At 45.0% G+C, this 27,168-nt stretch overlaps 3 protein-coding genes across 3 annotated transcripts; 1 reads left to right on the plus strand and 2 right to left on the minus strand.

The window, feature by feature from the left end:
- Positions 1–11,916: 11,916 nt before the first annotated feature.
- LOC136539492 (F-box protein At1g55000-like) lies at positions 11,917–15,526 on the minus strand. Its single transcript, XM_066531484.1, has 2 exons — positions 15,023–15,526; positions 11,917–12,582 (listed from the first exon to the last, which is right to left on the minus strand). Exons 1-2 carry the CDS (start codon positions 15,401–15,403, stop codon positions 12,208–12,210), a joined length of 756 nt encoding a protein of 251 aa, XP_066387581.1. The 5' UTR covers positions 15,404–15,526; the 3' UTR covers positions 11,917–12,207.
- A 143-nt stretch (positions 15,527–15,669) lies between these two features.
- LOC136539410 (N-terminal acetyltransferase B complex catalytic subunit NAA20-like) lies at positions 15,670–20,409 on the plus strand. The gene is made up of 6 exons (XM_066531398.1): positions 15,670–15,924; positions 16,005–16,095; positions 18,840–18,972; positions 19,700–19,769; positions 19,931–19,991; positions 20,100–20,409. Exons 1-6 carry the CDS (start codon positions 15,847–15,849, stop codon positions 20,189–20,191), a joined length of 525 nt encoding a protein of 174 aa, XP_066387495.1. The 5' UTR covers positions 15,670–15,846; the 3' UTR covers positions 20,192–20,409.
- Positions 20,410–22,144: 1,735 nt separating this feature from the next.
- LOC136472291 (adenylosuccinate synthetase 2, chloroplastic) lies at positions 22,145–25,649 on the minus strand. Its single transcript, XM_066470018.1, has 4 exons — positions 25,300–25,649; positions 23,037–23,729; positions 22,651–22,962; positions 22,145–22,500 (listed from the first exon to the last, which is right to left on the minus strand). Exons 1-4 carry the CDS (start codon positions 25,591–25,593, stop codon positions 22,330–22,332), a joined length of 1,470 nt encoding a protein of 489 aa, XP_066326115.1. The 5' UTR covers positions 25,594–25,649; the 3' UTR covers positions 22,145–22,329.
- Positions 25,650–27,168: the final 1,519 nt, after the last annotated feature.

Raw genomic sequence — 27,168 nt, forward strand, 5'->3', positions numbered from 1 at the left:
ACTAGCATTGGAGGAAACAAATATGGATTTGTGATTGTGGATGATTTCACTAGATATACATGGGTCTTCTTTCTTGGTGACAAGAGTGATGTGTTTGCAACATTCAAATCTTTTGTCAAGGGTATTCACAATGAGTTTGAAACAACAATCAAGAAAGTTAGAAGTGACAATGAAAGTGAGTTCAAGAACACTAGAATTGATGAGTTATGTGATGAATTTAGAATTAGACATCAATTCTCGGCCAAGTACACTCCTCAATCAAATGGCTTAGTTGAAAGGAAGAATAGAACTTTGATTGACATGGCAAGATCAATGTTGAGTGAGTACAATGTGAGTCATTCATTTTGGGCCGAAGCAATCAACATAGCTTGCTATTATAGCAACCGTCTCTATTGTCACCCCATGATGGAGAAGACACCTTATGAGCTTTTGAATGGAAGAAAGCCCAACATAGCATACTTTCAGGTTTTTGGTTGTAAATGCTACATATTGAAGAAAGGCACTAGATTGAGCAAGTTTCAAAAGAAATGTGATGAAGGTTTCTTGCTTGGTTACTCCACTACTAGCAAGGCTTATAGAGTTTGGAATTTGGCTAGTGGTACTCTTGAAGAGATTCATGATGTGGAGTTTGATGAAACAAATGGTTCCCAAGAGGAAGATGAGAATCTAGATGATGTGAAAGGCACTCAATTGGTCAAGGCAATGAAAAACATGAACATTGGTGAGTTAAGGCCTAGAGTGGTGATTGATGTTGAAGATGACAAGAATCAAGTACTCTCTAACTCAAATGTGCAAGCTAGTGGTTCTCATGATCAAATCCAAGCAAGCACTAGTGATGGCAATGTGCAAGATCAACAAATGGCTAGTTCAACATCTCAACCAAGTGATCAATCAAATGCTAGCAATCAAGTGCAAGTGCTTCAACCAACCAATGTTGTAAGAGATCATCCATTGAACACTATCATTGGTGATATTTCAATAGGTGTGCTAACAAGATCAAGATTGGCTTCATTTTGTGAGCATTTCTCATTTGTGTCATCCATTGAACCTAAGAAGATAGATGAAGCTTTGAGGGATGTTGATTGGGTCAATGCTATGCATGAAGAGCTAAACAACTTCACAAGAAACCAAGTATGGGATTTAGTTGAGAGGCCTAAGGATCATAATGTGATTATAATCAAGTGGGTCTTTCGGAACAAGCAAGATCAAGATGGGATAGTAATAAGGAACAAAGCAAGATTAGTGGCTCAAGGTTATACTCAAGTTGAAGGTCTTGACTTTGGAGAAACATATGCCCTGGTTGCAAGATTCGAAGCAATTCAGATCTTGTCAGCCTATGCTTGTGCCCACAACATCAAGTTGTACCAAATGGATGTGAAAAGTGAATTTCTCAATGGGTACATCAATGAGCTTGTGTATGTTGAGCAACCTCCTAGTTTTGAAGATGAGAGGAAACCCAACCATGTTTACAAGTTGAGAAAGGCTTTGTATGGATTAAAACAAGCACCTAGAGCATGGTATGAGAGATTGAGGGATTTCCTACTCTCTAAGGAATTCAAGATGGGAAAGGTTGACACCACTCTCTTCATCAAAAAGCTTGGAAATGACTTGTTTGTAATGCAAATCTATGTTGATGATATCATTTTTGGGTCAACAAATCAAGATTTTTGTGAGAAGTTTGGCAAGATGATGGCAAGTGAGTTTGAGATGTCCATGATTGGAGAGCTTAGTTACTTCCTTAGTCTTCAAATCAAGCAAATGAAGAATGGCACATTTGTGAGTCAAGGCAAGTATATCAAGGACATGCTCAAGAAGTTTGGAATGGATGATGCTAAAGCTATTAGTACACCAATGGGGACAAGTGACAGCTTGGATAGTGATGCTAGTGGCAACATGGTGGATCAAAAGATGTATCGGTCCATGATTGGAAGTCTACTCTATGTGACCGCATCAAGGCCAGATGTGATGTTTAGTGTATGCATGTGTGCTAGATTTCAAGCCTCGCTAAGAGAAAGTCATTTGAAGGCAACTAAGAGAATATTGAGGTACTTGAAGCATACACAACATGTTGGATTATGGTATCCCAAAGGAGCAAGATTTGAGTTGATTGGATATTCGGATTCTGATTATGCGGGATGCAAAGTTGAGAGAAAAAGTACATCGCGCACATGTCAACTATTGGGAAGATCACTTGTGTCTTGGTAATCAAAGAAGCAAAATAGTGTAGCACTTTCAACCGCCGAAGCAGAGTACATTTCGGCCGGTAGTTGTTGTGCTCAATTACTTTAGATGAAGGCTACTTTGAGTGATTTTGGAATCAAATTCAAGCAAGTGCCATTGTTATGTGATAATGAAAGTGCTGTAAAACTCACCAACAACCCGGTTCAACACTCAAGAACAAAGCATATAGATGTCCGTCATCACTTCATAAGAGATCACCAACAAAAAGGAGACATTTGCATAGAGAGTGTGGGCACCGAAGATCAACTTGCCGACATATTCACCAAGCCACTTGATGAGAAGAGGTTTTGCAAGCTAAGGAATGAATTGAACATACTTGACTTCTCCAATATGTGTTGATGCACCCCCCCCCAATTTATATGACATGCCTCTCCTTCGAGCAATCCAAGGTAAAAATTGATTGGCATGGCATACATCCTTGCTAAGGACATGATTAGTGCATCTAGACATATTTCACATTTGAATAGGCCCATTCATGAAAATCAAATGAATTTGATGCTTGTATGGTACCACTATTGCTTGTATGTTTGAAATGATCTAGTGGTAGCATATGATATGTTTGTGGGCTTGTAAACCTAGTGTTTGATCTATAAAATGAGCTATAAGTGTTTAACTCAACATGGTACAAGATAACCCTTATTTGGAGGTGTGAAGAAGCTTGTCCTTGGATCAAACTGAGTTAAATATCTTTTGTAAAGTAATCTAGATTGAACCAAATTGGGAAAATGATCCTCATTTCACATGGTTTCACCCCAACCTATCTATAATTTGAGCTCACCTTTTGTGCTAATTGTTGACAAAGGGGGAGAGAAATTCACAAAGATAATAAGATAGGAGGAGCAAACAAATGAAATGACATTGTAAGGGGATCAATCAAAAATGCACACAAGTAGGGGGAGCAAGCTCATAAACTTGTATGTTGCATTTTGATGTGCATTTCATATATTTGCTTGCATAGCACAAGTTCTAAATTTCTATATCCATGCTTGTGTGGTGTATGCTAGTTATAGGCTTGAATGTTGAAATGAAAAACTAGCATGCATAGGCTAAAGAAACTAGACCCTTGTTTGTAATATTGATCTCATGGGGTATTCTAGTTTTTGTGTATGTCTAGTTACTAATGGTGCTAAGGATGGTATATTGGTGCACTTCGATTGGTATCACGCTTCAAAGGTCCATCTCTTATACCTTAGCATCATTTGATAGAAATTGACTCCTATATTTCCTATCTAAGCATATGTGCAAGCTACAATCCAAACTCTTAGCACATATGTAGGGGGAGCAATTGCTACCATTTGGGATTCATGAAACTTGTCCATATCCTTTACACATGGTAAATATGCTTGGGCAAGCAACATGGATTCAATTAAATTTCAACTCATATCTTTGTGTAAGGGTTGTCATCAATTACCAAAAAGGGGGAGATTGAAAGCTCTAGTTTGGTTTTGGTGAATTGATAAAACCCTAAGTGCTAACCTAGTTTATCAAGTGATCATGAGATAGGTAGCACACTCCAAGTGGTGAAGCAAATGAAGATCATAACATGATGATGATGCCATGATGATGATCAAGTGCTTGGACTTGGAAAGAAGAAAGAGAAAAATAAAAAGCTCAAGGCAAAGGTATAAACCATAGGAGCTATTTTGTTTTGGTGATCAAGACACTTAGAGAGTGTGATCACATTTAGGATTGATAACCGTACTATTAAGAGGGGTGAAACTCGTATTGGAATGTGGTTATCAAAGTGCCACTAGATGCTCTAACTCATTGCATATGCATTTAGGATCTAGTGGAGTGCTAACACCCTTGAAATGCTTTTGTGAAAATATGCTAACACATGTGCACAGGGTGATACACTTGGTGGTTGGCACATTTGAGCAAGGGTTAGAAACCTCACCGGTGGAGTGTCCGCCCGTAGAGTGTGGACAGTCCGACGGTGACACCGGTGCCCTAGACAGAAAAGATAAGGGGTTCACAGAGTGACCGGACGCTGGTGGTGTAGTAACTGGATGCTGGGTTCAGAGTCCGGTCAGTAGCAGCAGTGAGCACGCATCTTGGTCTTGTGACCGGACGCTGGTGCGAAGAGTGACCGGACGCTGTCAAGGTACGTCTGGTCAACACTCGCGTACGCTGACGTGTGGTGCACAGTTGAGACATTGAGTGACCGGACGCTGGGTGAGTCCGATTGAGCATGACCGGACGCGTCTGGTCGTGAAATCTCGCGTTTGAAACCTTACTGGAAATGACCGGACGTTGGGGTCCAGCGTCCAGTCACTTTCTAACTGACGTGTTCGGTCATCACTTGACCGTTGAAATCAGGTGATCGGCGTTTGAAGCCAATGACACGTGGCGCACATCGCATGACCAGACGCTGAGGTCCAGCGTCCAATCAATCTGACCAGAGCGTCTAGTCGGCCCATGTTCAGTGCAGTGAGTTGCCCAATGGCTCTATTTCTTGGGGGCTTCTATTTAAGCCCCATGGCCAGCTCAAGCTCACTCTCTTGGCCATTTGCATTGACATAGCAACCTTGTGAACTTAGCCAAAGCCCTCCCACTCATCTCCATAATTGACCCATCATCTTTGTGAGATTGGGAGAGAATCCAAGTGCATTGCTTGAGTGGTTGCATCTAGAGGCACTTGGTATTCGTGTTTTGCTACAGATTTCGCTTGTTGCTCTTGGTGGTTGCCACCACCTAGACGGCTTGGTGCAGCAGTGGAGGATTGGCACGAGTTGGTGATTGTTCGTGGCCATCTCCGGTGATTGTGAGGGGATTTGTACCTTCCCCGATGGAGCACCAAAAGGTAACTCTAGTGGATTGCTCGTGTCATTGAGTTACCTCACTTGTGGGTAGGTTCTTATGGTGTCCAATTGTGTGGATGAGGTTTATGCAACACCTCTTAGCCGCCGAACCACCAAGTGTTGGTCGACACAACGGGGACGTAGCGTGTTGGCAAGCACGTGAACCTCAGGAGAAAATCGGTTGTCTCTTGTCCCTTGGTATTCTCTCAGCGATTGATTTCATCTTTATCTTGTGATTGGTTCATCCCTCTACACGGCGGTATAATCACTCTACTCACTCTTTTATATTCTTGCAAACTAGTTGTGGCAAGCTCTTTAGTGTAATTAGAATTGAGAGCTTGATTTGTTATTTAAGTTCATCTAGTGGAGCTCTTTAGTGTAGCAAGTTTGAGAGCTCTTAGTGAGTAGTATCATAGCAAGTTGTGTGCCTAGTAATCATTACAACTAGAATTGTTGGATAGGTGGCTTGCAACCCTCGTAGAGCTAGAGCAAGTTTGCATTTCGCTATTTGTCTTACTAATCAAATTGCTCCAGTTGATTTGTAGAATTTTAAATAGGCTATTCACCCCCCTCTAGCCATATTAGGACCTTTCAGAGGCCTTGAGTTTATGTAGGTGAGGTTGGCTTCTGCTCGCTGATTACTTGTCTGTCCTTATTGTTGGGTGCTTGGTCGCCATGTAGGTAGGAAGTTAGGATAGTATGCAGCTGCTAAGGTGGATAGGTGAATTTGATTGGAGTTAAGACTTAGGTAGATTGGGCAATATGGCTGATGTGAAGATGCAGTGAAGGTGTGGTTGACTTCCCTGGCGGGTTGTTGTGACGGAGGCTGAAGGTTTTCTCTGCTTTTTATCCTCTCCTGAGTTTCCTTCGCATCTGGGCAATCTCTGGTAATGTGCCCTTTATTTTCTCCATGAAAGAAACTATACTGCCTCCGCTGTCTTGGTTCTTGGTTTTTGTTCCAGTTCTTCCTTTAATTATATTTCTTGCCTTCGTACTACTTGTGTGATGGCTTGTTTTGTTCTGCCTCCGGCATTTGCTGTCGTTGTTGGCTGCTTCCTTGTTGTTCTATGTGAAAAACCTATTGATCAGGGGTCTGCTAAGGCTGCAATTGGCCTTGGCTTATGTTGCCCTTCTGAACATTCCTGCCACTTGTTTGGTACTGCTTGTTCTGATTTTGCTCTTCCAGCCTTCTTCGGAGGTCATTGTCTGACCTATAGTACTTCTCAAACTATATATATAGTTCTTGTATAGCGCTTGGCTTTTCTCGAGCTAGATGAGCAGCGAAGGCTCCGATGTGGAGGCCCTTGATTGCGGCCTCAATTGCCACATCCTCTAGGACATTAGGTGCCTTCGCTTTAAGTTGCACAAACCTTTGAAAATAATCCCTTAGCGCTTCACCTTGATTCTGTCTGCACTGAAATAAATCCATTGATGTCAGAGATTCGATGGTGAACCATTTGAAGTTAGCGATTATCTTATCTTGGAGGTCTTCCCATGAATATACTGAACTTGGCATCAACATTGAGTACCATGCCAATGCGTCTCCTTCGGCTGCGATGACAAATGACTTGGCCAAGACAGTGTCATTCCCTCCTGCGGAGGCTACAGTTGCCTTGAAACTCATGATGAACTGGCGGGGGTCTAATCTTCCATTGAATTTGGGTTGGATAATGGGCTTGTAAGATGGTGGCCAAGGTGAGGTTTGGATTCCCTCAGAGAGTGGGGATCTTGAATCTATAGCTCTATGGGATGACGGTGAGTTGAACGGCGTGCCAAAGGTTGGCTGGACGGCCATACCTGGCGAAGGGTTAGGCTGGCTTTGATCTACTGACCGGAGCTGGTTGGAGATGTTGGATTGGGGCTGGCTTGGCTGCATGCTCTGAATCTCCACCTACAGGACACCCAACTGTTGCCTGATCTCTGCTGCCTGCAATGATGTCTGTGCTGCCCTCTGATTTGCGACGAAGGTTGCTACCAGTGTATCTCTTTCTTGTTATGTACTCTGCATCTGGGCTAGCAATTGTTGGAGTACCTGCTCCAGGGTGGGATCTGAGGCTTGTTGATCTTCGGCTGCTGGAGGCTGATCTTCGACCGTGGGTTCTTCCACAACCTGGTCTTCTGGGGCACTGGCGTAAGCGCTACGGGTATTACGCCTAGGTCGTCCCCTTGTCGAAGGCTCCGCGGGTGTTCTGGTGGAGGCTACTCTTTTTCTCGGCATCGTGGGTTTTGCTTGGCCAACACGCGGTGGGCGCCAATGTTGGAAAGTAGCGTTTTCCAGCAGGTGATGCGGAGAATGCCTTCGCCTGGTCAGATGCCCCAGGCGAAGGTTAAGAAAGTGGTAGGTGGGTCCTGGCACAATTAGGGTTCTATAAATGCATTCACCAACCCCCACAAACAGGCTTTAGCTCTCCCCTTTTATAGGACGCTATTCACTACCTTTTCTTTTTACATCTTTGTCCTACAACTGCTACGGTACACTCTCTAAATATCTTCCTGTTAGTGCAGGTGGACTAGGGCAAACTAGACCTTCCCTTCTTTGCATCGTCTTGTCTCATTGGGCCTAAATTACCGGCCCAAGGGAAGCCCATTACTGGCCCGAGGTCGCCTCTGCGCCATGAACCCTCCTGCTATGGTGGAGCTAGCTTCCACCACCGCCCATGGCACTGCGGCCTCCGCCTTCACCGGACAGCCTTCACTCGTGGTACTGCGGCCTCCGCCTTCGTCGGGCAACCTTCGCTCGTGGCGATGCAACCTCCGCCTTCGTCGGGCGGCCTCCGCTCGCGGTGCTGCGACCTCCGCCTTCGTCGGGCGACCTTCGCTCGTGGTGCTGCGACCTCCGCCTTCGCCGGGCGGCCTCCGCTTGTGGCGCCGCGGCCTTCGCTTGTCGCGCCACGGCCTCCGTCCTCGCCTGATGGTGGGCGAAGGCCTCGCCAGCTGTCCCTACACGACATTACTTCAACAATTCTGTTATCGTTAGCTCTCGCTTGCATTGGCCTCCACTACTCACGTATCCGTGCCCCAACATAAATATTGATGTTCTTTTCTATACAGTTGATCAAACTCCAAATAATTTGATCAGTTTAGATAGACAGAGGCATCTTTAGTTACGTTTTGACACAAATTGGCATGAGCGTTGCCTTTTGTTAAGAGTGCAAGATCAAGCTTAGAAGCCCATTGCTCCAAGGCCAGCAGCTGTACTCTTTCTGTAGCGAGACCATAGGGAAAAAAAATTGAAGGCAGGCAAATGGACGAAACGGGACTGGCACATGTTTTTCACTCGTAGCGAGAGCGATGGACGTACGTATGCAGCAGCACGTGTCAGATCAACTCGTCGCCCTTGGTGTGTGTTGGTTGAAGAAACGTGACGAGCCGATCAGGAAAGGAAACTTTTGCCGGATATCCAGCCCGCCCATGGACTCACGATGATGTAGTAGTACGAAATATATATGAAATAATGAGAGCAGGGCCCCTCTCCTAGACTTCTCCTGCCAGGATCGCCTAACCTTATCGGATCTCCTAGCCATTATCATTAGACTTCTCCTGCCAGGATCGCCTAACCTTATCGGATCTCCTAGCCATTATCATTATCGTTCTCGTCTTAGCAGCCATCGTTATTCTATTCTTGCAAGGACAAGGAATCCCAATTGTGAAATCCGCTGTATAATCTATCTTCTCGTATTATAATATGTGAAATTATAAAAACTGTCTCACGTCAGCTTCTGCCAACTTGGACAATTTGATCAACCATCATGCATCATTTTTGAATGATGATTGACTTGTACAATAGCATGCCACTATATATTGGAGATTAGTACTGAAACACAAGTTGAAGATCTCTTAGCATTACAAGGAAACAAAACTAATTTCGGTACAAAACCGATGGAGAAATACAAACTACTGACACGAAAATTGAAAAAAGAATGGGATCCCATAAATTGAAATCAATACTTAGAAACTGCTTTCCATTTCATTGTTGGATTACTTTCCAATTCCTTTCAATTTCTGAGAACCAAATAGTGCCTAACAGGAAATAACCAACCGACCAAATTGTTGTCGGTCCACCATAAAAAAAGTTCCATGGTACTTACCGACAGAGAAATTGTTGTTAATTAGATCTAGGTTTTTACTCCTGTCGCACGAAAGAAATTATATGCTTCTACCCTAAAAAGAACCCATTATTGCCCTGTGAGTACAGTACCATTAAAAAAAAAGATCAATCGCCCGTCGTTGCTTAGTACAGTAACGTCAAAAAGGGCGTTTTATTTCTGTCTTTCCATGTACCGTCAGAGAGTCTATTAACTGATAGGAAAATTAAATCTATAAATTAGTATTTTTTTTCTAAAAGATCCAGATTGATTACCGGCATATATTAGTAAGTAGAGATTGGACAAGCGCTAGATGTGCCAACACAAAATGGTTTCAGATAATTCATTTGTTCGTAAAATACGTCAATTCATTTAACAGATGACATCTCAAGCATATAACACTGTATTTCTAAATGGAATCCACACTTGATGTCGGAATGGGATCAGGTAGATCTATCATTACATATATTATACAAATATGATATCTACATGTTCAACATGTATAATACAACTAGTGCAACAAAATATGGATATCGACAAGAAAAGAAACTATTTTTCTTGTTGAGTTAATAGCAGTGAAATGCTTCACCCATCCGTTGACTACCTGAATACTCAAGAAAACAAAGATTAAGCGCAAGGATACATTTAAAAAGACAGAATGAGTAGTACGAAATGGTTAAACTGAGTGGATATAAGACGAAAGAGTGCATGTGAAACAGTGAATTCTATATCCATAACCACATCAGAGATGCACTGTGTTAGTTTCAGCCAAACAGATAGCTAGATACACAAGACGGTAGGTTAAAAAAATACACAAGACGGTGGGGTAGATACACACTGTTAATTAGTTTTAGTCAAAAGTATCGGTCCCCTTTCGGTTGTCGATATGATACGCATTTGTTTATGGCGCATGCTTGTGTTTGTGTAGCGATTTTAGTATAAGCAGCACGCGAATGCACGACTCCGACTCAACAAGGGGCCCTTGGTTAGCTCTCAATCTTTTCATTGGTGTCCTTGCCCACCTCTCTATTATTATGATCCCGGGCGGCCGCCCTCTGCATCGATCACGTATGCACATCAATACATGTATCACGGTGATGATGGCAGTCTGGCACATATTTCATAGGTCCACACATGCATGATGCATGCATCCCACGCCCTAGCTAAGCTAACTTGCATGATGCATGATGATGCATGCGTGGCATAAGTTAACTTGCTATAGCTGAGAACTGCTGCAAACTGTCTGGTTGAGTTTCTTTTACAGTGAACCTACGCATTCAGATGGTTGCTCGTAAATTTTTATTTATTTCAAAGATTAAAGGTGTTGTTCTTTTAGTAGTAGGTGATGTGTCCATCAACATCAAGGCGTTTGTTGTGACTTCGTTAATCTTGTGATTAGACTGTCGAACGTGCTCATAGAGGTAGAGTGTTTGCGTGCGTTCATATATAGCGTGAGTGTGCACGTACGTACATATATAGGGTGAGTGTGCGCGTATGTATGAGTGTCTACCGTGATTCGCAAAAATTAAATATTAATAACTTGCTAGCTTATGTGTTGCCATGTCATTAAGAGATAACATATGAGACATATTCTTCAATGAGTCTAGCTCTTAACATTTTATCATGGGTATCAGATCCTATCTTTCTCTAGCCTTTACCTCCATCCTCGTCCTCTAGGTAGTGTGCTTGATTGGCGACAGGTCATAAATTTGGCCGTTCATGTGCTTCCAACAGTACCCTATTGGTTCTTACGTACTCAAGACATTTTATCTGTCATCTAGAGAAAAATAAGCTTGGCAAACCTGCTTAATTAACTTGTGGACCCTTTTGTTGGTTGGCCTCGCAGAAATTGTTCACAAGCTTGAAAGTTAGGGAGCTAGGACTACTACCAACCAAAATAAATTCGTACTCTATAAATCATGACAGATCACAGATGACACGTTCTTTTTAGGGCAGTCCCAATGGTGCATTGATAATTGTTTCTATTCTCATTAAATGACTTGCCACGTAGGCAAAATGCTGACATGGCAACGTAATTAATGAAGAAAGAGAGCAAAAATCATAGACCTGGTTTCTTCATGAAGAAACCAGGTCTACTCTTGACCCAATGCACCAAGAAACCATGAAATCGCCATTAGGGAGAAACCACCAGTTTCTAGGGAGCTCGTGTCGCACTCCCATTGGAGGAAAAGATAGAGTTGGAAGAGAGAAAGAGAAAATAGTTATTACTCATAGAAACCATGGGTTGGAAAGCAGTACTTTTTTGGTGCGATATCCTATGTTATAGAAACTACTAGTTTCTTTCATTAGGACTGCCCTTAGTTAGCACATGGACACATGGTACATGCATCGTTCCATCAATTCCGTTTTACGTCCTCGAGTACACACCGATTGGTGGGCGTCGTTTTACGTCCTCGAGCTCGAGCACACCAGTCTCACTACGCAAATGCAATAATCACTATAAAAAGGGTATGTTTGATTCAGTTGTGAGCTGTGAAAATGTAGTTGTATGGTTGAAACCACTATAAAACATACTCTCTTTATCTCCCTTCAAACAGCCGTTAACACATCTATTTATTTCCACCCATTTGAAAAAGTAAAAAAATAAAGCCTAAATTGTTGTTAAAATTGTACCATGCGAAAACAGTTGCTTCTGAAAAAGCAACTTATGATTCTGTCTGTTTGATTGAAGTTCTGCTTTTTAACAAAAAAAAAAACACTTTTCAGAAACTAAATCAAACGCAGTCTAAGTAGATTGGACAGGTTGATTATTTGAACACTAGCAAGAGTGAAAGACAGCTTCATCGAGGATTCCCCGAGAATTTTAGCAATAACAAACTATCTTACTTACAGACAAGCAGGTTCACAAATGACATGTAATACTTTCAGCAGCCAATTATCATCCGGTACGACTTTTGTTCTCAACACCGACGCCATTTGACAATTATTATCTACATACATACATCTATATTCATTAGACCAAAGTTTGTACTTACAACAATCCGAATTATACAATATAACACATCAAACAATAACCATCATCAAGCACCAATGTCATAACATATGCCATTGATCTGAATCTACCGCCCTGCGCGTTGCTGCTCCCACCTCAGGTCCTCGGAGTACTCCATCATGGCAGCTCTCGGATCACCTTCAGTAACAGATAAGTAGTACGCAGCAGTCCCATCGTCGACGTGCAGGCCCCGCCTCACCGACTCGAGAATCCTTTGGCTTCGCCTCTCTGCAGCAACAATGCTTGCCGCGGATTCAGTTTTGCCACCTGGGCGTCCCTCAGGGTAAAAGATTGCAACCTCCCTCTTGGCATTATGGTCCATCTCGATGTAGCAGGTGCTGCCCATAAGGATTTCTGGGTTGCTGATCGGAATCAGAAGCCTCTCCCTCGAGTAGATGCCATGGTCACTCATCATGTTGTTGAATCGTTTGATATCTGTCACCTGCATGCAATTCAACAAGCATGAAATTGCAGTCTCATGAAGAATGGAGAGGGTCCTTTTATAGTAGATGACCCGTTGGACAACTTTTGGTAGGGTAAATGGTTTTTTATTGCAGTTGCATTAAGCATATGATTATGCTGAGTAATCCTGCAGTAGTCACTAAATAAAATGACCATCCCTTCAATAGTGCAGTGCATCCAATAAACATTTTATTTTCGAAAAGCTATCAAACCAACACAATCCTGGGCATAAGCATGCTGTAAGCAGTGAGACCATGATAATTTAAAGACCAGTAGTGGTTGAGCAAAAAGAGATATTTCAAGACTCATCTGCTTTTCGAACTTGATATGTATAATAATACATAAAGCTGATAAAAACTTACTGAAGCACTATATTAGGAAACTCTAGCCTCATCGAACACAAAACAGATCCTAACAACAGGATGCCAGGTGTTAGGATATGACCTGGCATCCTGTTCTTAGTCTGTATGAAGTCTGATCTGTATGAACACAAAAAGCTTTTGATAATAAGAACTTTTATCCAAAACTTAACATCTGTATGAAGTCTGATCCCTCAACAGCAAGGTCAGATGCAGCAAGCTAAGTAGATTCCTACCTGATGTGAGCCTAACCACCTAAAATTCCATTTGGATAGATATTAAAAAAAAACAGGGATAACCAAAAATCCAGTTAAAAAAACAAAAATGATTCCTAGCTTTTTTTAGAAACCAACTCCTGTACCTCATGTTCTGTGCCATGTGCTTCATTTTTCTTTCATCTTACGTCATGTGCTTAACAAAGTAAGCACCATAATCCATACTACTTCCCTAATGTCTAATGAATTGTTAAATTGGAAGAAAAGTGATCTGGTGCTATGTAATGGCATCAGAGAATATTTGTTTTAGTTTACGAAATCCAAACAAAGTAATCCATAAACCTGGACCTACCTAACTAACAACCTAAAGCCAATTTTCCTAAAAATCCTAAAAAAAAACTGTTTTGTAAAAACAATCAAACATACACATAATCAATGTGTCCAAACAACCACCTAAGTGACTACCAGAAACTCATGACACTAGCTTCAAACACACCGTGACACAGTATAGCAGCTATAACTGCAGTTCTTAGTAGTTACAGTAGTGATGTCCAACCCACAGGCAGAAAACTTTCTTAATCTAATAAAACCCTATAGTTATTATTCCAGAGTAATGACATTACATTAAGAGACCAAAAAACCACGACCTTCAACACTAGGAGTAATTGCTAGCACCCAGAAACCCAGTGGTGAGCACAAGACTCCTTACAGCCACAGTGACCATACTCGATGCTGAATATGATATAGGTCCCTCTCTCTTCCCATCCCAGCTCAACAACACCATTAACAATGACATAGCAAACTTCCTGTGCTCCAACCCCATTGCTTCATTCCTTCCAATCAATCATGGCTATATTTATCTGCCACATAAAACTCCTGACCACTACTGCCATATCAACAAATCCCAATTGGAGCACCTCTTCATTTACTTCAAAGTACAAAAGTTATCGGCAGCATGAAAAACAATGTACTCTACACAAGTACTAAGCTACACAAGTGTGAAGAAGGCATCAAAATGACAGATCTCAAACTACACAGATGCACTAACATCGTTCCAAACTATAGTTAGCTTCAGCCTCAGCCTTGTCCTAAGTCAAACTTCTAAACTTTGACCAAGTTGATAGAAAAATGCATCAACATCAAATTAGTTTCATTAAATTATCCATGAAATATGTGTTGAACTCTTCATGGTGCATTCATTTGAACTTGTGGATGTTAAAGTTGTTAACTAATTTTGACTCTTAAGACAGGGCGAAAATGAACTATAATTTGGAACAAAGGGAGTAAGTATTTGATTGATGAGTGCCATGTTCGTTTGGCTGATAAGCCATGGCTGAAAGTACTGTTGGTTGATTTGTTGTGAGAGAAAAATACTGTTCGTTGGCTGAAAAAGTACGGCTTATAAGCCAAGCGAACAGGGCGCTCCTACGAATTATTAACAGTTTGGCGGATGTTCTTACACGCTTGATTGATCATAAGTTGGCGGATGTTCTTACACGCTTTGCGCGTACCTACGAATTATTAACAGTTTGTTCATTTCCTTCTAGGATACTTGTTCAACAAGCACTGATGACCAACTGGTGATTAATTTTGAGTTTTTGACTAGCTCCATCTTTCTATGATGACCAACTGGTGATCTGTCCGAATTAATGCTACGACGGAGTACATACAATACAAGCGATCAAATCTTAATGCATATGATCTGCTGCCACAGAATATTTAGGGGCGATCAAAACCAGATTCATGTGAGGATTATAGGCGCTTCAAGTTGGATATCACCTCAGCAAACAATAGGTCGATCGTCACATCGTTGGAACATAGAGCGCGAACGATACAGAACACGCACCTGCACGGAGTACTTCAGAGCGACGCCGGGGACAGTATCCCCGCGGCGGACGGCATGCGACAGCGCGAATCTCCCGAGGGAGGCGGCTCGCCAGAAGGCCCCCGTCGCCGGCTCGCCGACGACGCGCCGCACGCCCCAGGGCGCGCAGAAGGCGGCCTCGAGCACGGCGCGGTCGGAGGCAACCGCGCGCCACGCGCGGCAGACGCAGGCGGACCGCGCGAGGTCGATCGGCGGCAGCCTCTGCAGCACGGCGCGAAGCAGGTCCGCCGGGAGGCACGCGTCCATCGCGCCCGCGGCCGGATCGGCCTCGGGGCTCGGCGGATCGGCCGGGGAGGAGGCGTCGGGACCCCCGCCTGCGCCGTCTACGGCGCGCGAGTCCATGGCTTTGAGAGACTAGTGCTGTGGCTGGCGTTGGGGACGCGTGGATGGAGTCGGGTGACGAAATGGGAGGTCTGGCGCGGCGGCGGCGGACTCGAGCGGTAGGGCCGTGTGGACCGTGTGGTGTCGGAGAGCTGCCTAGCCACTGCGTGGTGCTCCTCTTCCTCCTCGCGGTTGGGTTTGGGCTCATTTGGTCCATCCAAATTTTAAGTGGTCCTGGACGGGCATTTCATTCCACATGGGCTCAATTGCTCCATCCAAATTCCACATGGGCCTGGCCGTCTTCACCCTTCAACACCGGAGCTTCTAGGCCCCCGACCGACCGCCGCAATCCGACGAGCGAGAGAGAGTCACGACGAATCCGGATAGAGCGCCGCCCCCGCCCGCCGAGCCGGCCCCGCTCGCCGCCGCCCCGAGCAGAGAGAGAAGCGAGGAGAGAAGGAAGCATGACGACGATCCGCCGGTTCTGCTGCGACGACCTCCTCCGCTTCGCCTCCGTCAACCTGGACCACCTCACCGAAACGGTGCGCCACCGACGCGTCTCCCCTCTCTTTCCTTTATACGAGCGCATCCCCTCTCTGATCTCACGATTCGGTCGCCGCAGTTCAACATGTCGTTCTACATGACGTACCTGGCGCGCTGGCCCGACTACTTCCACGCCGCCGTCAACCCTGGCGGCCGCGTCATGGGTTACAGTATGTCTCTCGTACCCTTGCATCTTTGCTTGTGTGGGCGTCCCGGTCCTCTCATATATTCGCGGCTAATTGTGTGCTGCTAGTGCGTCTGCATCTTTGCTTGGAAAATTTAACTGAAAATGTAGAGTGCAAACCCTGGATGCTAAGAGTGTTCAGACATGAGTGGTGTAAAGGCACTGGATTATTTTCTTCTGCAATGTTTTTTATGCATTACGCAATTAGTCATATGTAGATGTAGATGCTGCCTGGTGCAATCCATGGTTTGTGTTCTCCAAGTAGGCATTGTTTTAGGAGTGCAAAGTGCACTTGTAAGATGCTGGGATTTGAGATGTTGGTTCATAAAAGGAGTGTTTGAAGTCTGAAATGGCTGGTGAAGGTAGCAATAGGATGACTGGTTACCTCACTATTGTCTCTGTTGGTTTTAATCTAGAATGGTGAGCATCAAATTTAGAGCTTTATCTTATCTGGGTTATTTGGATCCACGCCATTATAATCCTTCAACTATAGAGATCTGCCATTACAATTCACCTATTTTGAAACTTACCATTACAATTCTTTTTCTACCTGATACTTGCCATTTTCTACGTCTTCCGGGTGTCTGGGCCCACTGTCAGGCCGTATACGTGTACACATCTTCCGTATGGACCAAAACACCCCCTGTTGCTTCTCTCCCTCCACACACTACGTCAGATTCTCCTTCAACCTCCCCGACGCTCTCCTTCGCTCGGTTCCTTCGCCGGTAGTGCCAGGCTATATAGCACGGATACGGATACGCGTATCGGTATCGGAAGGATACGGATACGCGGATACGGCAATTTCTTAAACAACCCGATATGCGGATATGTTTTAACTATTTTATTAATAAATACATAACAATGCATATTAAATTGCAAAATAGATGTTCAAGTTCAACATAGAGACATTTAAGGTCTATTACACTCAGAATAACATGATAGCAGGTTCTAATATAGGAAATTAATATCAGTTGTTTCTCTGGACCCAGATCCCACACTAGCACTAGCACTAGCTACACTACTCAAATTTGGAGATGCCATACTGGACAATGAACATTGGACAAAATAAAAAAGGCTCTAATCAGTAATCAGGAAGGGGTAATGGCCTTTGGCCTAATGGGGCAGGGCGCACTGGCTCAGCTCTAAATTGGATTGGGGAGGGAGAGCCGGAGAGGAACTCACCTAAGCAGGGGGCTCCTTGTCGCCGGCGAGGGCGAGGGCGGAGGCGAGGGTGGAGGCTGGTCGCCCGCCCGGACCATCTTCTCCTGGAACGCGCTCGTCGGGGCGTACTCGTCCTGGAGCACCGGCGAGGCCTTGCGGGTCTACGGTGACATGCGGGTGTCAACGGCCCTAGGATCGACGCCCGACGGGTGCACGCTCGCGTCCGTCCTCAAGCCGTGCGTGGCGGAAGGGGACGGGCTCTGCGGGGGCGAGCTGCACGGGCTGGCGGTGAGGGCGGAGGCTGGTCGCCAGCAAGGTCGGAGGCGGACTGGCGGCCGGCGGGAGGCAGACCTGTGTGAGGCGGAGGCGGAGGCAGCTACGGGAGGCGGAGGCAGAGGCGGCTGCGTGTGGGAGAGACTGGGAGACGGGAGCAGGGCAAGAGACTGGGAGACGGGAGCAAGGCAAGGTGGGATGGTATTAACCTATTGGGCCGGCTGGGCCGTATCCGACTGGGCCGAAACGTTTCCGATCGTCAGTTTCCGGCCCAACTAAGCTGGGATACGCGGATACGTATCCCGGCCGTATCCCAGGCGTATCCGTATCGGATACGTATCCGATACGGGATACGCCCCTTCCCTGCCGTGTCCGTGCTTCTGAGGTGCCAGGGATGTCGTGGCTGACTCCGCGTCGGGGAAGGCTGCGCCCACTGCCGGGGATGGCGTGGCTGCGCCACTACCGTGGATGCTGCGCCCGCCGTCGAGGATGCCGTGACCGCGCACGGGAAAGACGCGCCCGCCGGGGAAGCTGCACCCGCCGCCGAGGATGCCGTGTGGCCACGCGCGGGGAAGCCGCGCCCGCCGCCGGGGATGTCGTGGCCACACGCGGGGAAGTCGCGCCCGCCGGGGAAGAAAGCCCCCTCGCCGCCGAGGATGCCGTGTGGCCACGCGCGGGGAAGCTGCGCCCGCCGCCGGGGATGCCGTGGCCACACGCGGGGAAGAAGCCCCCTCGCCGCCGAGGATGACGTGTGGCCACGCACGGGGAAGCCGCGCCCGCCGCCGAGGATGCCATGGCCACACGCAGGGAAGCCGCGCCCGCCGGGGAAGAAGCCCCCTCGCCGCCGGCGTTGGACGGGGCAGACGGAGGTGGTGGGATCCATGGCCGCCGTCAGGCTGTTGCGTGCCGTGGCGAAGGAACTGAGCAACGGAGGAGGTGAAGGAGAATCTGACGTGTGGGGCCCACACGTCAGTGAGTGGAGGGAGAGAAGCAACATGGGGTGTTTTGGTCCATACGGAAGATGTGTACACGTATACGGCCTGACAGTGGGCCCAGACACCCGGAAGACGTAGAAAATGACAAGTATCAGGTAGAAGAAGAATTGTAATGGCAAGTTTCAGAATAGGTGAATTGTAATGGCAGATCTTCAAAGTTGAAGAATTATAATGGCGTGGATCCAAATAACCCTTATCTTATCCCCTTCTGAAGCATAGAATTCAATAGTATTCCGCATGTTCCATTTCTTTCTTTCGCCTTTGTTTAGTTTAGGGGAAGTAAGCTAGAAATCTTTTGCAGTCATGGGTAAAGTTGAAGGGCAAGGTGAGTCTTGGCATGGACACGTCACAGCAGTGTCTATTGCCTCTGAATTTCGGAGACAAAAATTAGCCAAGAAGCTTATGAACTTACTTGAGGAAATCAGCGATAAGATGTAAGTAACATCTTTTTGTTTCTCGTTCGGATTTAGTCCCTATGATATCTTTTTTCCCCTTTATTATGGATACAGAGTTCTTGTGCTATTATTGGATCTTCACAATGTATGATTGTTGTAATCTTAATTGTTGTTTGTTGAGTTTATAGTTCATGACATGCTAATAGTTCACATAATCTGTTCTTCTCTCCAGATATTTCATATTCTTTTCCTATCTTAATGCTCTGGCAATCTTAAGGAAAAATCCCATTGTCTTGGATTCACACTTTATCCATCAGAAAATTAATTATGGTTCATGCTTCTATTTCTTGGTTCCAGATTTTGCTAACTAGATCAAGGAACATTTCTCCCCTTACCCAACTTATTTCAAGTTATGCATATGTGAGGGCTGATCGGTAGTTACTAGTTAAGAACAAGGTGTCATTCCTCGCAGGGCATATAGAGTGGTATAAGAGCATAGTACCCTCCCATTCTCACATTTGCATTGAAGGGGATAACTGAATTCATGACATATCATCCCCTCTGTGCCCTAGTCTGGTTACATTTTTCCCCACATAAGCTAACATGTTTACTTATCAACCTGATAATAGGCACTGAATATCTGCTATGTTCAACCCACTTACCCACATTAGTGTTATCATGTTGGATAGATGTGATGTTCTTGAAGTCATACATATTATCAGTTGCATTACTTCACATACTATTATAATCAAGTTTTCCTATTCAGGGATAAGGCCTACTTTGTGGATCTCTTTGTAAGAGCATCTAACATGCCAGCGATAAGGATGTACGAAAAGGTAATAGTGTGTACAAATTTCAGGATCTGCCAATACTCCATTCTGCTGCTCTGAACAGAACTTTTTAATATTCATCAATGTCAACCAGTGAAACCAAGTTTTTGATTAAACATTAATTTAGTGAGTGAACTTGCCTAATTATACTCCTTTATTTTTCATAGCTTGGTTATGTGGTTTATCGAAGGGTGCTCCGGTACTACTCAGGGGAAGAAGATGGCCTTGGTAAGCATTTGCAGTGCCAAATCTCAAGGCATACATATTCCAAATTTGTTGCTTCCAAATTTGTTGCTTATTATGGTGCACTTCTGCCTGTATATGTTTTTGCTCCAGATATGAGAAAAGCATTATCACAAGATGTTGAGAAGAAGTCCATCATACCAATCAAGAGGCCAATTACGCCTGATGAACTTGAATATGATTGATGTTAAAACTTTACTACCTGGTGCTTAAGTTGAAAGCTCCGGTGTGGAATTTGACAGGCTTTGAATATCTGGTAATGTCATTAGTTGTCAGTGTATTGTTCTCCTTTTCGTACCTGTTAGGGGACAGGTTTTCAAGGTGAATTCTGCTGTTTTTATATTTGAGAATAGCAAGAACTATGTCTTGGCATGGAATCAAATTTCTTTGTTCTGAGGTCGCACCCATTTTTATCCTGTGATGCTATTTGTTGTGTGATTTGATGTGTGATGTGTTTTTATACAGCTTGCACAGTACAAGTTACATTTGACCCATGCTAAGCGGTGATAGGCAAGTTGCATTGCAGCGGGCCCAAACAAAAAATAAATCCCTGTTCCTTGTGTTTATCCGTCCGTCCCTTCTGAGCCCACACCCAACTTCTTCATGCTTATTCGCCCGGCCCCAAAACAGCATGACTGTTCATCCGTCCGCCCCCTTCTCCAGCGCGCTCGTTGGGCTCCCGCGCCGTTTCCTTTTCCTGTCATCGGCCCCACCGTGCGCCCTCGCTCCCTGCATCGCTCGGTGTGGCTACTCATCCGCCCGCCCCCTTCTCTAGCGCGCGCTCGTCGGGCTGTCGCGCCGTGCCCTTCCCCAATCACCAATCGCACTACGCGCCCTCGCTCCTTGTGTCGCTCACCTACGTGGCAGTCACCTGCGTCGCTCGCTCCCTTGTCGTTCGTCCGTCGTCCATCGCCGTTGGGCGCGCCGCTGACCTCGCCATGGCCGCTGGGGCACATGTGTCGTGGCGCCTCAGGTCTTCCCAGGCTGAGCCAAGGGCACCCACAAGCATGGCCGGTGCTAGTGGTGCTCGTGCGCCACGGCTCGCCGGCGGCTCCCACCCCGACGGTCGGAATGGACTGACCCGGCCTTCTCTCCCCTACATTGTATGCGTATGTGTTCAAGTGTTTCAGACGTTTCAGATGTATGCTGCAATTATTTTATTTTGATGTTGCAAAAGTAGATCGGATGATGTTGCACATGTCGCATATGTTGCAAGTGTTACATAGGTCTGTTGCAAGCGTTTGTTGAAAATGTTTCATCTGTTTCCAGACGTCTGTTGCAATATTTTTTTATGTGGATGTTGCATGTGTTTCACACATATGTTGCAACAGTATGTTCCAAATGTTTCAGTTGTTTTAGTCTTACGTTGCAACAAGTGGTTTCATGTTGCAAGTTTCAAATCTGGATGTTTCGTGTGTTTCACACATATGTTGTAAGTGCGTGTTCTAAATGTTTCATCTACTTTCAAATGTATGTTGCACTCAAATATTTTTCATGTTGTAAGTGTTTTATGCTATAAGGCCAGGGCGAGCCGCGCGGCGCACCGAGGGGGCCGGTGGACGGTGGTGCTACAGTCGGGGTGCGCTGGGACGTGCTCGTCCTCGACTGCTCATCCCGGCTCCTGAGTGTTGCCCGCGTGGGAGAGAGGAGGGGGTCAGGGCGACCGGCGGGTGCAGAGACAGGGCGAAGTGCGCACGTGGGGCGCAGCGAAGGCGGACGGGGGCAGGCTGTGCGGGCGTCTGGGCGCTAGCCACGCCGGTAAAGTAATAGTCGAGGAAGAGGAGACCAAACTGGAAGTGGAAACCTCCAGAGAAAAGTGCGGTGATCAACACTGACGCTGCTTTTGATGCAAGCAACAATACATTGCGCAAGAGATCATGTGCGTGTTGGTTCGCAGGTGCGGGAAAGATTGCCGATGCTAGCACAAGAGTTATTGGAAGTTCCAGGTCTCAGAATGTAGGATCGACGAGGCTAGATATGCAGACTCGACTTTAAAGGGTTCATTCAGCAATGTTTCAACTTATTTGGACATTGGAATTTCAAACAAATTAAAAAAAAATCAGAGCATTCGGTGCTTCTTTTGCTTCAAAATTCTTGCCCAAATTTGGCCACTCAAGTTTTTGGAAAGATATGCTTAAATTAGGTGACCAGTAAAAATAACAAATGCAAAGGGCAATTTGGACAGATGCTTCCTCAAGCTGATTTGAACTCATTTAGCAAAGGATGATAAATTCTACACCCTCCACGATCAGCCTGTTTTATTAGTAACCAAAGCAATTACATTATTGAACTAAGTGAGGGATCTCTGAATCAAGACGAGTAATTATTTGTATATGAGGGCGTCACGTCCAGGCCCGACACCAATGTAGTGGACTGGAATGCCGACCAGTTCCTCTATCCTCTCCACATAGCGACGAGCAGTTTCTGGGAGATCACTGTAGTCTCGTATTGAGGAAATGTCTTGCTCCCATCCAGGTAGGGCCTCATATTTGACCTACACAACCAGAGACCACAGGAATTGTTGTCAAGAGAAACAAGACCCAAATTAAGTGCCATGCCGGAGACCGCTTTGATTTTGTTGTATATAAAGTTATACCAATGAAACACAACTCAGTAAAACAGGATAGACTGTTTCGAGCCTTACCTTTATTTGCTCTAGAAGATCAAGATCTGCCGGGAATGATTGGACAGTGTTACCGTCATCGGTGTAGTATGAGGTACCCAGCTTAATTTCCTCGAGTCCAGTTAAGACATCGAGTTTTGTGAGATTCAAAGATGAGAAACCATTGATTTGGCAACAGTATTTAAGTGCAACTATATCAAGCCAGCCACAACGCCTAGGACGACCTGTTGTAGTACCAAATTCCATTCCAGAAGCACGAAGCAAATCGCCAGTCTTACTCAATAGTTCTGTTGGGAAAGGACCGGATCCAACCCTGGTTGTGTAGGCTTTTACCTGGACATAAAAACATTACGTTCAGGAAGAAAGGGACATAGGAAATTTTAAGCAGTTTAAGTAATTGAGCGTACCACTCCAATGATATCACCGAGACTTCTGGGAGCAATACCAAGCCCAGTACAGATTCCACCAGCTGAGGGACTTGAGGAAGTAACAAAGGGGTAGGTCCCAAAGTCTATGTCTAACATGGTAGCTTGACCACCTTCAACCAATATTTTCTTCTTCTGCAAAATCGACTGATTCATGAAATGCACAGTATCGGTGATAAAAGGTTCCAATCGTTCAGCAAACCTTTTATACTTCTCAACTTCCTCTTTGAGAATCTTGCTATCGTATTCAAAATCTTTGAAGCGTAGAGCTGCATCTCTTAGTAGGTTGTTGAGTTTTGCACCAAAGGTATCCATGTGTCGCAGATCACTAACTCTGAGTCCATTCCTCGTAACCTTGTTGGAATAGCATGGTCCAATTCCTCTCTTCGTTGTCCCTATAAGGGAATTCCCAAGCTCTACCTCTCTAAGACCATCAACAACTTGATGAAGATCAAACAAAAGATGGGCACGGTCTGATACCAAAAGCCTTCCCTTGCAAGAAATTCCACTAGACTCTAGCCCATCGATTTCCTTAAAGAATCCAGGAAGATGAACAACTGCTCCATTACCAATCACACACTGAGTGTTTTCATTAAGGATGCCTGACGGAACAAGATGAAGTGCAAACTTCTTCCCTTCAGAATTGTAAATGGTATGTCCAGCATTAGCTCCACCCTAAGAACATAAACAACCCTACAAGTTAAAGGGGGAAAACAGGGGTGCATCAAAAAAAATTCTCGTGCATCAAATCTTATTGCAAACAGTAGGTCCTGGTACTACTGTCACCAACTCTTTCAGAGGAAGGATCAACTTAAACTAACAGAGCCTCAAATAACCACATAGAACAGCGGAAGAAATAGTAAGTTGAGTGGACTCTGCACAGGCAATGTTATTCACAAGGAAACACGAATACATGACCATATGTCAAACCACAAGGAGCTACACATGTTAGTAGCTGGCACTCTTAATAGTGGTTGCTTGGTAGTGAATTGCTATAGAGGATGAAATGTTGTTATTGCAAAAGTTAAGTCATATGATCCCATTTTTATTAATAGGACATGCCATCAAAAATATGTACACCGTAAAAGTAATGACTTGTTGAGTACAGCATAAGTGGGAAGTAACATAAAACTTTGGCTTCCACAGAAACCAGATTGATGTTTCACTACCCATAACTGTTCTTCTGCTTGTTGAAGAACAGAGGAACGCAAAGGCTATGTTGAGAAAATGCAGCGTTTTCAAGTCCATAATCATTGTGGTTTAGAAGTCAATAGCATGACTGAGAAACAGGAAAGTTACATAAAGAAAAGTTAAAAGTGATGCAGTGCAATGCAAATCAATATATAAGAACTGGTAAGAAACAGCAGTAATGAATTTTAATCAACTGTTAGTCTTCTACTAAAAACCGTGGCAGCCTGTTGTTTGTTCTATACAACCTCATGAATATACTAATACTGCATGTTTGCCAATCTAAAATTATTATCACGTCCATAACTCTAAAGGTAGTGATCTAGCATTGCCTAAGTTCTAGCAGTGAACTAAGAGGTTGATGAAACATTTGATTCACTGAGCAGACACAAATAGTCGGATGTTTATGAACAGGCACCTCACATGTTTTACCTGAACTGAGCACATTACTGAATATTTCTAAAATTACCATGACGGACGGGACAATCTTTCACACAATTCATGAGAACTGGGGACCGATGATAAACACCCAAGCTTGAGGGGTATGATTTATCCTTAAGAAGCACGACTCAACAACTTGTGATCAAACTACCTTGACATGTGCTTTGGAAGATTCAGATAATTGCATGACAGTATTTAAGTAGTAACAACTCAGTACCGAACAGGTTTCCGCAGATGAAGAGCCTCTAAAAAAGGCTTTTGTGAAGACTTAACAAAGTTCCTGGAGTAGCTAATCTCTAGCCACCTCCATGGAAGTACTACAGCGATCGCGATGATGGCATTGTTCTAAGACGACAAGGGACCGCGCCAAATGCAAAAGAAGATAGAAGCACAGCGGATCAAGAATGTAAAAAAATGATGAAAGACATTCTACAGCAAACAAGTTTATATCAAGGAATTACAAACTCCTCTGACGCCTACATGAACCCTGAATGAAACTAACTTACAACCCGGCGCAATGCAATTCATCGAACACCAGCACGCCAACAAACAGTAGCAGCGCGGCGAGCATTGCGCCTTCGCGAGAGGCGCGTGCGAGAGAGAGAGAGAGAGAGACCTGGCACCGAGCGACGACGTCGAAGCGCTGGGCGAGGATGTCGACGAGCTTTCCCTTTCCCTCGTCGCCCCACTGCGTGCCCAGCACTCCGGCCACCTGGCTCAGCGACTCCAGCCGGCCCCGCGCGGCCGCAGACGGCTCATCCGTGGTGGCGGGTGCCACGGGAGCCGCCCTCAGCGGCCAACATAGGCGCGGTGCAGGCCCCGGTACCGGGAGGACGCGTCCGCCGCAGCCGGCGGCGGGGCGGATGAGAGGGAAGGGGGCGGGGTCCAGCGACAGAGGAGCTAGCGGCATGGCGTGGCGTTGGCGCGGCGCGGGTGGAGGGAGAAGGGGTAAGGAACTTGGAAAGGAGGCGGCAGAGGCGGCGTCTGATGAGTGGCTGGTGGGTGGGCCTCATGTACTGCCTGCGTTGGACTGTTGTGGGCGCAAGTGGACGATGCATTGCTCTTTCAAAATCATTTGTTACCAATACCAAATCATTTGTTACCACTTACCAGTATAAAAAAAATCATTGTTACATCTAAAGTTTGATTCGCTCAATAATTGACAATCGCGCAGATTGATCACATATAAATGCCCATAATCGTTGCATTCCTTTATTATTCGACTATAGGATTGTGTCCGTGCTTAGGGGCAAAAGGTCTTGATTGTTTCACTTCCAAAATTTGTTATATCAATAATTTAGTAAATTATGATTTTGACTAGTATTTGGTTTGCTATCAAAATTTATTAAACTTTTATATTTGGCTCTAAATCTATGGTAATGTTTTTGCTAACTTTTGGCTTGCCGAATCTTTGACATGGTAAATTTTGGATATCAACCTAGCTAGTCTAGAATCCCATCAATATGAATAGTTTTTTTTCTTCAAATGTAAAGTTGTCTTAGTTTATACACCGATTTATTATAAAAAAATATATACACCGATTCATCTTCTTCCAAATTGTCCGGTATATCAAGTTAGCGAGCACCGGAGCTCCGGTGGTAGCTGTAGGCGCTGCTCATACCATGGTGCCCTTTGAGCTGCAGCTTTTGGCTTTGGCTTTCTTAAAGCTAACCTGTGCAAAAGCTGAGGCTGTTTGGCAACCCTGCTTTTGAGATGGCATATGAACTGAATGAGGTCTCAAATGTCTAAAGTATCCCTATCTGTCTGCCCTGCACTTTGAGGGCTTGTTCGGAACGAATGAATCCAAAACGCAGGAATAGGAAAAAACGCAGGAATAAGGTACGATGAAAAATGAAAAACTACGGGATTTCAAAACATAGGAACATAAAATTTAGGTTGTTTGGAACACATGAATTTATAACATAGGAATTGTAACATGTTAGGCAAATATGGGTACTAATTACTCTTAACTGCCGTAAGTTGCCTCCGTTGTTGCCGCAGGTTGCCTCGGGCTTCCGCGAAGGAAGAGAAAACAAGGGGTCGGAGTGGATTCTTTCTTTCCTGTGAAATCAGCATCTAGCTACAGTATTCCAAAGGAAAGCGGTCGTTGTTTCCTCCGTTCCAAACGATCTTCTTTCATTCCTTTCCTCCGTTTATGTTTTCTCCACTTTTCCTGTGAAAATCCTTTGAACCAAATGGGGCCTGAGTCATGGTATTTGAATAGCTTTATTTAGAAAAAACACTAAATTGCATGGATCAATTAGAAGTCATGGCAGGGCCCAGGGCGGCAACGGGATCTCTGGCACCTGTTCTGACGAGCTGGGGCAGCGGCGGCCCGGAACCAGCATGGGGCGACGGCCGGAACCAGGACTCGCCCATCCCGGAACCCTACCCGCGTCGCCGACGACTAGGGTTTGTGCGGGTGCTATGGGAAAAAGCGTGAGGTAGCGGACGGGAGGGGAAAGAAAAGAAAATGATTCGCAAC

The sequence above is a fragment of the Miscanthus floridulus genome, chromosome 1 (assembly GCF_019320115.1).
Source record: "Miscanthus floridulus cultivar M001 chromosome 1, ASM1932011v1, whole genome shotgun sequence".
NCBI classification, from domain to species: domain Eukaryota; kingdom Viridiplantae; phylum Streptophyta; class Magnoliopsida; order Poales; family Poaceae; genus Miscanthus; species Miscanthus floridulus.